The sequence below is a fragment of the Suricata suricatta genome, chromosome 4 (assembly GCF_006229205.1).
Source record: "Suricata suricatta isolate VVHF042 chromosome 4, meerkat_22Aug2017_6uvM2_HiC, whole genome shotgun sequence".
Classification (NCBI taxonomy): domain Eukaryota; kingdom Metazoa; phylum Chordata; class Mammalia; order Carnivora; family Herpestidae; genus Suricata; species Suricata suricatta.
The window spans coordinates 163281048-163298085 of NC_043703.1; the positions used below are offsets into that span (position 1 = coordinate 163281048).

At 54.7% G+C, this 17038-nt stretch overlaps 1 protein-coding gene across 1 annotated transcript in view; it reads left to right on the forward strand.

Annotated features, from left to right (window-relative positions):
* The first annotated feature begins 67 nt into the window (after nucleotides 1–67).
* The window catches only part of LOC115290358 (EARP and GARP complex-interacting protein 1-like), a 21526-nt gene continuing 4555 nt past the window's right edge, over nucleotides 68–17038 (forward strand). The window contains exons 1-2 of the mRNA XM_029938367.1: nucleotides 68–243; nucleotides 10539–10622. Of these exons, the coding sequence (XP_029794227.1) occupies nucleotides 202–243; nucleotides 10539–10622 (126 nt within the window). The 5' untranslated portion in view covers nucleotides 68–201. The remainder of the gene's footprint in view (nucleotides 244–10538; nucleotides 10623–17038) is intronic.

Genomic DNA, 17038 nt, shown 5'->3' on the forward strand with positions numbered 1-17038 from the left:
GCTCGGCGCCGCTGCCATTGGCCGCCGGCGACCAGCGTACTGATGACGTATCAGGAAAATACAGGAAGTGTGGCTACGGGAGCCGCGTTAGGCCGGAAAGCTCCCTGCTCGGTCCCGCCTGGGAGGGCGGGAATGAATGGGTGCTGAGTTGGGGGCGCGCCCGCTCTAGGGACAGGCCTTAAGCGTGTGAGCGGCCGCAGCATGGAGGACGACGCGCCGGTGATCTATGGGCTGGAGTTCCAGGTGGGTCCCAGGAAGGCCCCCGCGCCGCTGTACCCCCAGCTCCCCCTGTCCCGCTGAGGACCCGGAGGCTTCGGGGGGGGCGGGGGGAGGGCTCCTTTACAAGACGGGGTTATCCAGGAAGGCCCAGGGTCCTGCGTGATGCAGGGTGGACGCAGCGGTTGTGCCCACGACCCAGGCTTGGGAGCCCCCCGCCGCCCCTCTCCCGGCAGCCCTTGGACGGTTGTCCCGGGCCTGAGGCGCATCGCTCTCTGCCGGGTGGCTACTTGTGTGCATTTCCTCCCGCCTTGGAGTTCCCAGAGGCGGGCACATATCCGTGATTTGTGTGTGGTGTTGGGGGGAGGGGACGGGGGGACGGTGAGGGGGTCGTTTAATTTGGACACAGTGTTAAATTTACCCAAGAGTTGCAAAGATAAACGGAAAGTTCTGTTGCATCCTGCGCCCAGCTTCCCCTAATGTTGACGATTGCATGACTGTGGCACATTGACCAAAGCCTAGAGATCAGCGTTGGTATAATCCTATGAACTGAACCACGGACTCTATTCGGATCTCACCTCTTTCCCACTAATGTCCTATTTTTCCTCATCCTGTACTCCAGTGCCTATTCACCGTGACCCTCACGTAGTAGGTGCTCAGTAAATGTCTGCAATGCGTGAATCCCCACAGTGTAAGCAGCGAAGCGGGAATGCATATCCGGTTTGGCAGGACTGCTGGGAGGTCTGTAGGGATGGAGTGGAGGAGTTGGAAGGGCAGTAGGTTGCATTGTGTAGGACCTGACAGAGCTTTGTTTTGGTTTTCATCTCTTCAGATGGCGTTTGAGAACCTGCTTAAGACACCTCTGGACACATACAGAGAAGCAAAAACAAACTTTGTTCTTTGCCTTAGGAAGTATCTGGTACATAGTTGTGTGCCCCAGATGTGTGTTAAACTATAAATGATCTTTGCTTTCATGAGGCTTACAGTGAAAGAAGCAGCACATCAGTTACTAAGAGCCTGCCCAGCACCAGCACCCCAGAAGGGTAGATCCTGGCTCCAGCCATTACTGGCTGTATAGCCTTGAGTCTCGGTTTCCTTGCCAGGAAAATGGGAAAATGAGCCTCTATCCGCTATGGCTGTTATGACAATTACATGAGTTGATACATTTAATTCAAAAGCTTTGAACAGTGCCTGGCACATGGTAAGCATTCCATAAATGTGTAGTTATGGTAGTGAGACAAAATGCTTGCAGATAACCCCCTGCAGGGCAGTTTCAAAGCGCCCTGTGAGGAATGGGCGGTGATACAGGCTTTGACAGTGGGCTCGTCACCCGGGACTGTGCCTTAAGTACCAGCTTCTGAGCGTGGTCTCTGTGTGCCGGGCACCCTGCTCAAACCTCACGTATTTTACTTAATCTCTCCGTCGTCCTTGGAGATGTTTTGCTTCCTGTGGGCCAAGGCCACCTAGCCAGTAGATGAGAGACTTGGGACTCTAACCTGGCTAGGCTTTAAACCCAAGCCAACTTCAAAGCCCCTTACCTGCAAGGTTACACTGGTTTCTCCTGGAAAAAGTTCACGTGTGGCCCATGCCAAGGGTGCGTATGGGGAGATCTGAGTTTCCCTGGCCGTGTGCTACCTAACGTGTGCACCTTCGGCCAGTGTACCTAGTAACTTCTTGATCTCAAGAAATCTCCTAAGTAACCCAGAGGTTTCGATCATCTGTGTTGGATCTTTGAGATAACAAATGTTATTTCCTGGGGTTTGACATGTTTTTTCCTGGGATTAATATCAAGGAGTAGATCCTTGCCTGGAGCATGAAATATTTTCTCTGAATTTCTCCTTTATCTTAAAAGAAGTAGCACATTTTTGTGCTGCTTTACTTCGGACAGCTTGTGGGCCGTGACGTTCTGGAGTTCTGGAGTTTGAAGACCCATTACCATAGTAAAAGTATGAGAACTGAACTTGACAGTGGACGGTCAGCTGTCAGGGACATTCAAATCACCGTGGAGAGCAGTTTACTTTAGAAGGTGGGGATTTGATCATTGACCATTGACTGAAGGTAACGAGGGTCAAGGGCCATGCAGGGGTCGTTAAAGTAAAAATGCTGAGCACTTACTGTTTATGGAACATTTTGGTATCCTGTGATTGGCGTCTTTTAGCTCACAGGAAGGGACTTTTGACTTTTGTTTATGATTTTAGTTTCTTTTTATTTTTGTGGATTTAAAGTTTAAAAAATATCCAAGTAATTCTTACAAGTCTTTGAAGAAGTCAAATTGCTGAAACTCTGATTAAGATCTGCAGGCCCTAAACACACCCTTTCCATCTAATCTGATTGCCTGAGAACAACCACATTTGACTTACCACTTTCTTCTCGTCTTTACTTACCTGCTTTTATCTCTTGGATATCACATGTGACTGGATGTCGTCACGAAGGACTTGCAGTTTTTTCTGTGCTCTCCCCTATGTTTCTTTAGATTCCTGATACAGTTTTATAGTAATTTCTCGCCAAATCCTTATTTAGGGTCTTCGTTTTTCTAGATTTATAAATACTTCTGACTGCTGATTCAACTAGGGTACTAGGATTTCATTGTTTTTCTTGTATAGCTTTCTATTTTTCTGTTGCTGAGGAAACGCTTCCTTTTCCTGGTTGTCTCCTTTCCCTGCGTCTTACTGCTGGGTGTTGACATTCCAGCCACAGCCCTGCAGGTGCGGTGCCCTGTGCTCTTAAGGGAGGTTGACTGGCCAAGTTGCCATCCGCGCTGCTGTCCTGTTTCTGGGAGACACGCATCCTGGGGTGCCCTCCCCCTCTGCCCCAGGCCCGTCCGCTTCCTCACAAAACCTCCATCGCGGCTTTCGTCCTGTGTGGGGGTTTGTGTTCTGTTTCATTTTGGGCAGACTGTTGTTGAGCAGGTAGTAGTGCCAGGCATCTGATGGGCCACTTACTTGTCACACCAGCCCTGGGTGCAGGGATTGTTCTTTCCCGTTTTAAAGTTGAGGACACTCTGGTTGTGAGCATGAAACCTTTTGTTAGAGAAGTTGGTTTCAGGCCTGGGTTCTTCCTATACAGTGACCTCTTTACTCTCGGTGGTGTTTTTTTTGTTTGGGGTTTTTTTTTTTTTTTTTTTTTTTTTGGGAGGGAGAGAGAGGGAGACAGGGAGAGGGAGAGAGGAAGAGAGAGGCAGGCTTCACACTGTTAGCACAGAGCTCCAAGTGGGACTCTATCCCATGACCTTGGGATCATGATCTAAGCTGAAATCTAGAGTCAGACTCTTAACTGCTGCCCAGGTGCCCCGAGGCCTTCTGTTCAGAACCAGACGCCCTGTCTCATCCGTGTCAGGCCGTCGTTTGTGATCCCGCTGCCGTTGGGGACAGATGGTCAAGCACACACATCCCCTTCCTTCCAGTGGACCGCAGGGCTCAGGGGCCTCTCATTTCTTTTTCGTCCTCTAGCAGGTGCATAACACCTATTTGCTACGTCACTGAGTCCGTCAAGGTGATTGGCAGGTGGGGGCGAGGCCGTCTCCGAGGTGCCTGTGAACTGCTTGTGACCCGAGCCCTGTGTCCAGGCCATACTGTGTAGGGCTGAGCGTGGGTCTGGTGGTGGGAATTGGGTGTCTGACTTAGGATTGGCCTTCGACCCAATGTCATTGTGCTTCAGTACTTAAGGGGAACACAGGAGGACGCCGTGTGGGCAGCGCAGAGCCGGACGCGGGGCTCGATCCACGAACTGTGAGATCATGCCCTGAGCTGAAATCAGGGGTCAGATGCTGACCCAGGGGTGTGGCTCAGAAGGAGGGGCACTGTGGGCGCCGTGGAGGAGGTTCGGACAGAGCAGGAGTGGGTCCCACGGCTCCCGTTTAAGCCGGGGGCTGCCCTTCTTAAGAATTCAGCCGCCGAGCTCGTCCAGACCAGGAGGGGCCCGTGTGGCATTGAGGACTGCTGCAGAAGGTGAGCTGGGGTCCTTTCAGTCACTGTCCCTGGCCTTGCCGGCACACTGGTAAGCCGCCCTGCAAAGCCTGGAGCCACACAAGCAGGGCTGAGGGAGGCTGGCTTCCCTGCACCGTGCGGGGGGTTCTCGGGGAGCCCTGGGTGGCCCGGCTGCTGAGCCCTAGGGACGGCCTGCTGTCGGTTGTCCCTGGGTGTCAGGCTTGTGTCCGCAGGGCTGACAGCTTTACCTGTTAGGACCTGTCCAGTCACCGGTGGATATTCAACTTTTCAGATGCTCCTAGTGTCTGTGGAACGGACCATTTGATGTATGACTTTTGTGGTCTCTTTGGTCACTTAAATCACTAATTTCAAAATGTGGGGCTACCCTGGCATTCTGGGACAGAATTCCACTCAGTCACCAAAGAGTACTCTGCTGGGTTCTGTTTGATATTTTACTTAGCTTTTTCAGTGACATTTTTAACATAATTTTCTGTCTGTTTTCTTATTTGAGGTTTGCTTTTACTGTTTTTTTTTAATCTTTAAAAATGTTTATTCATTTTTGAGAGAGAGAGAGACAGACAGACAGAGAGCATTCGTGGAGGAGGGGCAGAGGTAGAAGGAGACACAGAATCTGAATCAGATTCCGGGTTCTGAGCTGTCAGCACAAAGTCCGACATGGGGCTTGACCCCACAAACCGTGAGATCACGACCTGAGCCAAAGTTGGCTCAGCCAACTGAGCCCCCAGACACCCTGCTTTGCTCTTACTGTTTGGCTGACTGCATGCAAGCGCCCCGGGAGCTTCCTTCCCCCCAGGCTTCCAGGCCTGAGTGCGTCCGCCTAGCCCGGTCCTGAGCCTCGGGTCCTCTCCCAGAACTGGCCGTCCTGATTTCTTGCCTTTGTGTGATTCCCTAGAGTCTGGAAGGGGGAAATGAAGACCTAGCCTGTTTCTCTAGAACCTGCGGTCCTGATTTGACCTGATGAGGTGGGAGGTGGGGGGGTGAGCAGGAGTAGAAAGGCTCAGTCAGAAAGCCCGGTTAAGAGGCTGTGAAAAGGCAGATTAAGCAAGGAGTGGGGGGTGGGGGGGTGGAGCGTGGATGTCAGTGGGGTGGGCGGTGAGGACTTGGGAGCTCCTGGGTGGGGGGCCTGCCAGGCGGGAGGGCGTCAGGGGCTGCTGGGGACTGGCCTCAGGCCAGATGTGCCCCGGGCACTGCCGTGCACCTGTCCAGTGAGGCGAGATCACCTGCCCGGTTCCAGGGACGGTGCTCGTGGACAAGGGGGCCGCGTGGCCAGGAAGAGTTGGGAAAGAGCTGTGGGCACAGAGCCAGGGCATGAGAAGGGAGGACAGGAGGAGACAGGGAGGGTGGTGGCCTCCTGGGTCCTTGGGGCTCGGGGTACAGAGGGGTCCTGTGTCAGAGCGTCTGGTGGCCGCGATGCGGGGGGCCTGGGAAGGCCGTGCGGTGGGGAGCTGTGGGGAGGCCAGGTTATTGGAGGGGGGAAGGGTCAGAGCCGAGGAAGGCTCTCCCTGTCCACACCACCATTAAGCTTGGCAGTGAATGCAAGAATGAAGGTAGATGCGTCAAGGCAAGACACTTTCAAAGGGCAAGGGGACGTGTGACCCGGTTTTTCCAGTTGAGGGGAAGAAGCCAGAGAAGAGGAGAGGGAAGAAGAAAGAGGGCTGGCCGATGTGTGCTGCAGGGGCGCCGTTTCTCAGGTGAGGAGGGCAGGGGCGCCCCTTCTCCTGGGCAGGAGGCCAGCCGATGGTTTCCGTGTGCTGCTCGATTGTGAGGCGAGTTCTTTGCTGATGGGGGCTGGGCCGCACCAGGGGCTAGAGAGGAGCCAGCAGGACAAAGCCGGGGGGTGGGGGGCAGGCGGGCACGGGGTAGGAGGTAGCCCCTGGCAGTGGCGAGAGGGTGGCCTTTGCATGATCTGGGGTGAGCGTGTGAGTGAGTGCACGCGTGATTGTGTGTCGTGGCCCCGTGGTCCCCAGTGGTGTTTCTCACGCCTCATGGGCCTGTGAGGGCGATCTGGGCGCGGGAGTCGAGAAGCAGGGACTTAGCACAGAGTGAGATGCTGGGGCCTTCCTTTCTGTTGTGTTTAGAACACAATCTGCTGGGGACACACGTGTCCAATCATCTCCAGCCCCCTGGTCCATCACTGGTGACCTGGAGGCTGCTCTCGGGAAACAGGCCGTTTCCGGGGGCGAGACTGCTTAGGGTAGAGGGGTCAGCCCCCCCTGGGCCCCCCCCTTAGAGCAAAGTCCCACTCCACCTGCCAGCCTTCAGGGGTGCACATAGCTGGGGTGCGGCTCTCAGTGGGGGGTTTGCCCAGAGCGAGCGTTTACCTGCTCAGGCTCGTGAGAAAATGACAACAATTCTGAATTTCCCAGGGAGTGGGGTGGTGAGGTCCTGAGGTCTGTGTCTCCCGTAACGGAGGGGGGCTTTCGTGACGCTTCCGACGCCCCTTCCCCGTGTCCAGGCTTCGCGGCGTGGCCCGCTGCCCGGTCCTGGGGTGAGGCGGGTGGAGACCAGGCCATGTGAGGGAAGTGCCGTCGCCTTCCTTTTGAGAACAGGGCGTGGAGTGTTGACGGGTCAGATGACAAGGAGGGATGCCAGGCTCTGTCTTTGGTTCCGTAGAGAGGTCTCTTACCTGTGAGGCCGGGTCCCTGCGTCCCCACGACAGAGAGAAGCAGATGCAAGCCCGGGAGTCTGCGTTGTTCTTCTTCAGGGAGCTTTGTGACCGTGACTGAGTCACACGACCTCTCTGGTCCTCCGTGTTCGTCTCCTGAGTAGGAATGTCATCCATCTTGACTCTGGGTCTGCTTCATGAATTGTGAAGGTGAATCAGGACACAGTACGTGCAGACGCGTGGCCTCTTACACCCTGACACGGAGGGCCTTTCATCTCTCTCTTCATCGGAGGACCAGAATTACAACACATACACATCTGTCACCCACGTGGCCGGAGTTAAATAATGACTATCATTTTACCCAATAATGGACCAGAAAGATCTTAGATTAACTGTTTCTTTCTTTTTTAACAAGAATAATTCGCCCTTCAGGTTTTTAAAAAAAGCAGCGTCTTACTGTGGGTATGTGTCAGATGGGCAGTGTCAGATCTGTCGTGCTTTTCCAAACCTGCAGCGGCTTCGCTCTCTGAAACAGATGATCTCGTAGACTTGACTTTACGTGTGTCTCCTGTGCGGTTCTGGGGTGCGCACGGCTTCGGCCCACGACCGGCACCGAGCAGCCTCCAGGGCCCGCGCTGCCCTTTTTCCCAGCCTATCAGCTGCCAAGACAACTTACTCCTTTCTGGTTTTCTTCCCTCCAAGGTGGTGGCATTCAGTCCCGCCTTCTGCCTGAGGTTGAGCCTGGGCGCGCTCTGACGAGGGCCCATGTGCTCCGGGTGGTCTGTGCCCGTGGCTTTGCCACACAGTCCTTTTCCATCTGCTCTGTTCGAGTCTCATCTCCTCCTGCAAATCTTTCCCCAGGGGCAGGGCTGATGTTCTTCCCTCTGGGGACATTCTGAGCAGCACCTGCCTGAGCTGTGTGCTCAACTCGTGATTACTGACTCGAGGTGCAGATGAGACTTCTAATGGAAAATAATCATTTCCTTTCAGCTCTGTCCTCTTCTGGGTCCTGTTTTTGTGGATTTTCAGGCTTTTTCTCTTGGGGCGATAGCACGTACCTCCGCTTGAGACACAGTGTTCTTGTCTGCCCCCGGTCCCAGTCCTGCGTCCCCTCTGTTGAGTCAGGGTTCTGTCTTCGGAGCAGGAGGTGATGGTGTGGACGCTTCCTCGTGAGGATCATTTTTCTCTGAGCGGTGTTTAAATGAGCTAGGATTCGGAGGGTTTGAGTTTGCTGATGTTATACGCAGAATTTACTTGTATGGACATTTTTGGCAGAAGATATATAGAGTCACAAAGAATTCATCAGTTTTGCAAAGAGATCTATCTAAGACTCCAAAATAGATTTGTTGAAGAAGTTGTAGGCATATTGGCCAGGATAGACTTTTCCCTCCAGATGTCTAATAATGTGCTTTGGACGTGTATTTTCTTGGTGTTACTGAAATGTATTTCGGTAGCTGATATGTTTGTGTCAGGAACCCTTTGTGAGGACGGATGGGGACATAGGTGCTATGGAGCATGACATGAAATTGTCACCAAATCTTTCGGTGACAGATACCCAGAAACCAAATCAAAATCAGAGTGGTCAGAACAGTGGTTTCCGTGTTTCTCTTACCCTGTTTTAGAAAGAATGAATCAAGAAATTGAGAACAATGGTCGGAGTTAGATGTGATAGAGGAGGGGCTGGGCATCTGTTCCGAGCCACACGTGGACAGTGGCCCATGTAGCGAAGCGTGTATGGTGGTGTCCGTTTCCTGTTGCTGCCCTAACAAGTCGGCGCCAACTTAACAGCTCAGAGGAACAGCACCTCCCGCCTCACAGCTCAGAAGCCCGACGAGGGCCTCCCTGGGCTGCAGTGAAGGCATTGGTGCGGCCGCGTTCCTTCCTGGAGGCTCAGGGGACAATCGGTGACCTTGCCTCTTCTAGCTTCTAGAGGTGCCTGTGTCCCTTGGCCCGAGGGCTCCTCCACCCTCAGAGCCTGCAGCAGCTGCTGCCCACGTGCTCCCAGCCGCCTGTCCCCCGCAGGCTCCCTGTGCCCTTTTCATTCTGGTTCTCTTCTGTGCCGCGTCTCTCTGCTCAATGACTCTGTGATTCAGGATGATCTCCATCTCCAGATCTGTAACACAATTGTACCTGCACAGTCGCTTTGCACAGGTTCTGGGGATTGGGGTGTGGACATTTTTGGGGACCATTATTCTGTCTCCCACAGGCATCAAAGCATGAGCAATAGGGAAACAGGGACTCGACCGAGGCACAGTTAGTGGCTGTCCTGAAGGGGGTCTGGGTTTGAGTCTGCAAGCCTGGAGTGCTAGTCACAGCACTAATTTTAACCAGTTGTGCACAATCTTTTCCTCTCTACGCCTCACATTCTTCACCTGGAATTCTTAATTTTGTCTTTTAATTATTGAGCATATTAATCATAGGAGTAGTGATTCCTGCGGTGATGCACTGCCCAGATTTGTCAGAAAATCCAGCAGATTCTGGGATTGTTGGTGCTGAGAACTCGCAGTGGTCTTGCTCTTAGCGTCTGCCCTAAGTGGAACAGAGCCACTTGGCCCTAAGTCACACCGAAGTCCCGCCCTTCTCCGGGGACAGCCTGCACCCGGTGACTGGATGGGGGCGGGGCTGGGTGGCACAAGGGCCTGGCCACGTTGGCTCCACTCTGAGGGAGCGTCCGGCTCTGGTCTCCCCATGGCATCACGGTTCCTCTTTGCCTCTGCACAGTCCTGCTTCCTTCCCGCCTCCGTGGCGTCATCCCGAGAACACTCCCAGAAAGTCTGCACAAAACTTGACGCTTCGCAGCTTGTTTCCCAGAGAACCTGATCGTCTGAATGTTCGATGGGCCTCTTTCTGTTGTTTGTTGATTGGCTTTTGATCATATGACTTTGACATATTGTATGACTAGTTATTTTTGATTCAGTGTTTGACACTGTGAGAAAAGCGGGAGACACTTTGGACGTCTCTCTTCCTCCTGACGATTTACCGTCACTCCTGGCAGGTGTCTGGCTGGCCTAAGGGCACCAGCCTGCTCAGATCACTTAACATCCGATCGAGGACTAAGATGGCCTGAATTGTTAGTGTGTTCGGGTTGACCTCATCCTAGTCCACCTTCACTCCTGGCTGGTGACCCCAAGGGATCCCAACCCAGAGCTTTAGTGTTTCCCGACCCCTTCTCTGTGCACGCAGTTTGTGTACCCTCAGCCCCAGGAGCGTGTGACAAAGCTCTCCTCCACATCAGCCTCTGGCCACACTTCCCAAACTGACAGGGGCTCCTGGCTGAAAGGGGGCTGGAGGTCAGGCTTTCCTCTCTGACCTTCCCTCACTTCCAAGACCTTGGCGCTCACCGCTGTGCTGGCTTCCCGAGGCCTTGAGACAAATTCGGAGTATTTAGCTTAGTTTGTACAGTTGTCCTCTGCGGGAGACGTGGCTTCAGCCACCTGCTCTGCCGTTGCTGGGAGCCGTTTTCTGCTGTGTTGTTGAAGGATGATTTGTTCGACCTATCTATTTCTGTTGAAAATTGCGCTTTTATTAAAAAACACCATTTACATCTTTACTACTTGTTTTTTGTGCCCGTCTACAGTCGTGTCCACGTACGCATCTGGGGTGGAGCTGTGGCGTCACAGAGCGTGCGCAGGCCGAAGGCTGTCCGTACGTATTTCCTACTTGCCTTGCAGAGACTTGGTGTGGACGGACGCCCCGGCGGCGGTGCAGGAGGTAACTGCCTGTTCAATCTCTCACTTCATAAATGTGTGCGTTTTCCTTCCCTCCCACAGGCCCGTGCTCTGACACCTCAGACTGCAGAAACAGATGCCATTCGGTTTTTGGTTGGGACGCAGTCTCTTAAATATGATAATCAGGTAACTATTTTTGACAAATGTATACATGTTAATTACGAAGCCTATTCTTAGTTCTATAACCATTTTGCTCTTGATTTTTCAAGCACCATTTGAGAAAATTAATGCCACACAAACAAAACTCTCATTGGGATTTAAATAGCCAACCGTATGTAATAACTGAGTTCAATAACTTACACTTCTTCCGTGGCAGTGCTGTTGTGGTTTGGTGTGCAGTGATGTGGGGTCAGTGTGTGAGGGGCCGGGAAGCAGGGTCCCCCCTCCACGCGGGCCCCTGGACGACCACCCCGCGTGCCCACAGCCTTCGTTCTGGCCGAGCCGGGATGAGGCCACGGTCCCGTTTCAGCCTCACGCTCCAGGCTCCCACTGCCACGTACTGCGGGGGACACAGCGTGGGCCCCTGTGGTGGCCACTATCGTGGGAGCGTTGGGTCCTCACAGATCAGCACTCGGTTCACGGCCCGACGGGGACTTGCGACCCTGACGGAACGGATAGGCCTTGCCGGACTTCATTATCCTCACCACCACAACAGGGATGAAGCCGTCCACTTTCCGTACCTCCCAGGTGCTGAGGGTGTTGTGCAGGCCTGCAGGGTCCTGGGCCTCGGGAAATGCACAAAACGCCGTATCATGCGGTGCAAGGTCTCCACCTGGTGATCACTGTCACATGGGGACATGGCTGTGACAGCTGTGAGAGAGCATTTGGTGCTGGGTAGGGGATAGTAAAGTTGCCACTGTCCTGTATGAATGAGGGATTTTATTTATTTATTTTAATAACTTTTCTTTTAGAGAGAGAGAGAGAGAGAGAGAGAGAGAGACAGAGTGTGAGTAGGTGAGGGGCAGAGAGAGACAGAGACACAGAACCTGAAGCAGGCTTCAGGCTGACAACTCAGAGCCCGACATGGGGCTCGAACCCACAAACTGCAAGATCATGACCTGAGCCAAAGTTGGACGCTTAACGGACTGAGCCACCCAGGCACCCCAGTGAAGGATTTTAAATTGTTTAAAATCATTTTCATTTTAAGTCATTTAAATCAGGTGACATATATCCACAGCTTTACAAATAAGTGTTTGTATTATTTAACCTTTATTTCCTATACCCACAACATAAAAAAAGCGTCACACACGTGCAGCGGTGCACGTGTGAGGGTGGATGGTGGCGGGTTCGCATGATCCCACCCCGTGGAGCTCCGGACAGGAGGTCACGCGCTGCGCTAACTTACAAACTCCTCGTGAGCATCGTAATTTAAGACTTGTTAGATGATTCGGTGAAATGTTAAAATCATATATATTGCCTGATCACTACTGTGTTAAGAAAGTAGATGATTTTTCAATAGATATAAATATTGAATCATTATATGTTTACCTGAATCTAATGTAACGTTTTGCTCATTATACCTCAATTAGAAAAGTAGTGGATAAAACACCAGACTGAAGAGAGTGATTAATTATAATAATAGTTTCACGTGGCCGTCTCGCAGGAAAGCGGAACGCATGCAGTGACCCTGTGCCGTCTGGGGCTGCAGTGACGGAGGGACAGAGCTGGGTGGGAGTCTGCAGGCAGACCCGTGGCTTCTGCCTGCTGGTCACCGGTGCAGAGTTGCTTACAGGACAGGTGTTAGGGAAGTCCAGCGGGCTCCGTCTCCAGCCCACGAAGCGTCTTTTCTCACCTACTTGCTTTTTAGTTCCGCTCGAGTCTGAGGCTGTCCCATTAACTTTTTTGGTGGAGTTGGCCAGTTTTTTAACTTCCTGAGAATAGGAAAGACTTTATTATTATCTTATGAGGGGGTGCTTCCATTAAAAGCTAAGCGTGTTTAAAAGCAAGTGAGGCAGTGAAGGCTTTCATAAGTTACGGGAATAGGATACATTACACCTGACTTTCTCAGCCAGAATTATATGCCATTGGGTTATGGCGCTGAGAAAGGAGCAGCCCCGAATGACACGATGTGCTTATATCTTCTGTAAATCCTTTTTGGGGCAAGATCGTGCTGGGTTTGGGCGCCAGCACGTGTGTCTCTGGCAGGCTCTGGGACCGCCTCTTGGGGACCACTGTCCAGTGAGTTGAGTTCCCGGGGTTGGTGGGTGAGCCCTGTGTCCTGGGACAAACGTAGCTTACAGCTTTCGGTGCCCTGTGTTATCAGGGTCATTTCTTGACACAGACGGGCCTGGTTTCCAGAACATGGGCATCAGTCCTTGGATCTAGTGAAAGAAACCTTTTTGTATTGAATGACTTTTGCCCTTACTAATCAGTCTTAGAGAAACCCAGCTTTCCAGCGGTGGGCACAGAAAAGTTGCATATGTAACTCATATTTTATGGCAACAAGGATGTAGTCATTTGGAAACCTTGTCCGAATCGCTAGCTTATGACGGCTCCGCGGGTGACGGCTCCCCAGGTGCTGTGCTTCCAGAACCCTGTGTCACCTGCTGTCCCCCCTTTCAGGGCTTCCTTGTCCCACTGCCTGGGAAGGCCGCAGCCTCTGGCTTCAGTTGGTCTTGCAGCGGGGCTGACGGGAGGCTGGAGGAGGAGGCTGGTAACCACTTATTTCCAGGCTCCCCCCGCTGCGGCCTTGGGTGTCTGAATCCAGACGGTGGGGGTGGCCTGCTGGAGCTTCCTTCTGTTTCTGGGAAAGGTGCGACGCTGCAGGGACCGCATGCCTGCGCTCATTTATTCAGCGACTGCGGACTTGGTTAAGGGGAGCCCGCGACCCCACCCACGCGGGGTGGAAGATGCACAGCAGGTGAGCTGATGGGCTTGTGCTGGGAGCTGAGATGGGGAGCCGGGTGAGCTCCTGCACAGGTCATGGTGACAGAGGGCGGGGCGCTGCAGCCTCCCCCACGGGAAGGCGGTGGTGGGCCTCAGGGTGTGCCGTGTCACTGGTTCCTCCCCCCAGGCTCCTTCCTCGGCTCGGAAGCCCGCTCTGCACACGGGCTCCGTGCACACGGGGCTCCCTCTGCGCAGCTGCGCCGTGCTACCTCCCACACGTGGCTCCTCTGTGTCACGTGTGTTTCTCTCGTGGGTGACCTGCACGCTTCCTCCACAGGGGACTTGTTCCCTGTGGCCCGGTGGAGGGCGCAGCACAGGTGCAGGGGGGAGGCCCTGGGGCTGGCGCAGCATGCTGTGTGTGGGGGGTGGTGGCGGGGAGGCCCCAGAGCAGGTACAGCACGGTGTTGGGGGAGGAGATGGTGCCCGGGAGGCCATGGGGGGGGGGCGGGAGACCCCGGGCCAGGCTCAGCGCCAGCGGTCCCCTCTTCCGGGAGCTCCATGGCTCCGGCGTCCCCAGCGGTGCTGTGGTCGCTGCACGGTTATCCAGCGCGTGGGAAGGGATGGGCAGCCGCCCCTGCACACCCCGTCCCTGGTAGCCCGTCCCCAGGCTCGTTTCCTGATGGAGGGTGACCTGAGCTCCGGGCGCTTCTCCGAGAGCGAGAGGCTGGAGATTCCCCACGTGGAGGCTCCGCATCGCGCCACACAGTTAGTCGGTGCAGTTTGCTGGCGTCCGTCCGTGGAATGCCACGTGGCACCTGCCAGGCGCTGGCACGGGGGCATCAGGCCGGTTCTGTACCCCCAGAAGCTTCCCGCGGACCGAGGGTCCGAAGGGTACACACTTCCAGCATGGGGCATGGGGGAGCCAGTCAGGCCGGGTCGGGGCAGATGTCCTCGACCCCGCGCCTGAAGAGACAGGGCGCCGGCCCTGGACGGTCGTGTGGTCTGTCCCTGGGCCCGGGCGGAACTGCGGCTGGAGCACAGTCGCCTCCTTCCCTCCCGGCGTCTCCCCCGGTGCTGGCGCTGCCCCCGGGGCCGGTGGGGGTTCGCAGCCCTGCAGACACCCACGTGGTGGCGCTGGTGCTGTGAGTGTCCCCAGGTCAGGCCGCCCGCCCCCGGGCTGTGGCGCTGCTCCCCCCTCCCGCTGGCTGGTGGGGGTTAACGGCCCCTGGCGTCGCCTCGGGCCATCAGCTCCTCAGGCGGTCATTAGTTCCCTAGAAAGTGCCAGTCCCTGAATCAGTCCTACTTAATTCGCTGTGCCGTTTTCTGAGCAGCTTTGGAGCTGTCACAGCTGCCGGCCTTTCTCTGTCAGATGAACTGCTTCGCTTGGCATGAGACTGGGCGCTGGGCGCGGGTCGGGCATTTCTGGGGTCTTCCACCCGTCAGGGTCCCGAGGGGAAGGCGGGGTTTTTCCCTTGGAGGCTGGGCGCCCCTGGGCGGCCAGCGGGGAAGTCTAGGCAGAGACTCCCAACAAGGGGTTTCAGATCCCAGGGGTTTCTTTGCCTTTGTGCTGGGTTTTGCCCCAAGGTTTCTTTGCACATAGTTACCTTCCTATTTCTTACTAGCTGGGGACGAGCGCCGGGTGACAGGGGACGCAGACACGTCCTCTGTCAGCACGGTGGCTGACAAGGCTGATCCCTGAGGGGGGCGGGGGTGGGGGCTCTCAGCTCCCGCTTTCCCTGGATAGACCCCGTGGTTCTGTGTTTGGGTCTTGATTGAGGCTAGCTTCCTTGGCGAGCCCCTTCCGGCTGCAGGCTCTGTCTCTGGCTACCCTCAGAATGGCCTGGGCCTTTGTTAGAAATTAAGGTTCTCAGCCCCGCCCAGACTAACTGAAACCCCATCTCCACCCCTCCCCTCCTCTCCACTCCCCTTCCTCTCCTCACCCCCTCTTCCCAGAACTGATTACACCTCAGAATTTATTTATTTGTTTTTAAGGTTTATTCATTTACTTTTCAGAGAGAGAGAGAGAGAGAGAGAGAGCAAGCACATGTGTGCATGAGTGGGGGAGGGGCAGAGAGAGAGAGAGACACAGAGAGAGAGAGAGAGAGAGAGAGAGAGAGAGAGAGAGAGAGAGAGAGAATCCCAAGCAGGTTCCTCACAGTCAGCACAGAGCCCGACATGGGGCTTGATCCCATGAACTGTGATATTGTGACCTATGTTGAAACTAAGAGTCAGACACCCAACGGACCGAGCCCCCAGGCGCCCCTGGAATTTCTTTTTAAAAAATAGAGTTCTACTTTATGTCTTTTTAGATTCGGGTTTATATGTAAAAGTGTGATAATAAAGGGACGGCTGGTGGTATTCCTTGGCTGTCAGGGTCCAGCTGCTTCCCCGCCCCCGTGGCAGGTGCCACAAAGGACGTCCACCCTGTCCCCTGCTGTGTGCTCCGTGTGTGTCCCCCCTGGACTTGCGGGCTGTGCCCTAGCCCGCAGGGTGCTGGGGTGAGGACGCAGGGCCTCTGGGAGGTGCCCAGGCTCACAGTGGGGCGTCGCGAACAGGATTGGCCCCCAGCGCTTCCTTACCGGTCTGCCACATGCGGACACCGCAGGATGATGGCCTCCGTGACCCACGAAGAGGGTCTCCGCGGACCTGACCTTGCTGGCGCCCGATCTTGGGCTTGCAGGCCCCAGAGCTGCGAGAAGCACCTTTCTCGTTTATGAGGCACCCAATCTGCGCTCTTGTCCCACGGCCCGAGTGGACTGAGACACGGCCGGTACGCAGAGGGTGTGGACCGTGGGGTCTTTTAAACCCTCCAATTATTAATCGGTCTTTCTTTTGTGCTCTGATAATCTTTTGCACTCACTAATTACGGTGTTCTCTTCATTGTAATGTTTTCATAACTGGCCTGTGAGAGCACATGTTTGTTCAACAGAATACTTCTTTGTTAAGTCCAGTCGTGTAAGCTGGCCTGAGGACGGACGGTGAAGACAGTCTCCTAACTTGACGCCAGGCGATCGTCTTTGCTCACCTGCTGCGGCGAGGGCGGGGCGCCTCCGTGCACCCCGGGGAGAGTCGGGGTTCAGAGCGATGCTCTGGAATCCTGTTTCTAACTGAATGAGACCCGCTACTTCGACTCTTCAGGCCTGGGTTGCTTGCCAGTAGAGTGTGGCTGGTAATCATAGGCGGCTCCTGTAAGGATTCTGTAGACAGAGCACCGTGCCTGCCACATTTTAGTACCAGCCGCTACTACCCGATTATTTGTTTATGGCGGTGACGCCTCGCCGTTCTTTCTGAAGGTGCCCAGGTTAAAACATTCCATGAAGAGGTATCCTTTGGGCCTGCCTCCGAACCCACCATAGATGAGGAGATGTGGAAACATCTTCGGACCATCAAGCTTCAAGATGAGGGTTAAGGGCTGTGGCATTAGAGGGTGTCAGGTTAGGACGGGTGGACTCGTCCCTCCTTCCTGCTGTGTCCGTGCGCCCGGAAGTGCAGAGAGGAGCCGAGAGCAAACCCCGGGCAAGGGATGGAGTCCACGGACAGCATGGGCCTCGTGTCCTCACCAGGGAGACAAGTGCGTTCTGGCTGTCGGGAAGGAAGAGCCTTCCCCAGAGGGTAACGACCTGGAGTGGCGGGTGCTGCGGGCCGGCAGGAGAGCCTGTGGCCACAAGTCCTGGGCGGAAGGGGAGGAGGTCTGCGCGCAGGGAGCCGGCGCAGGG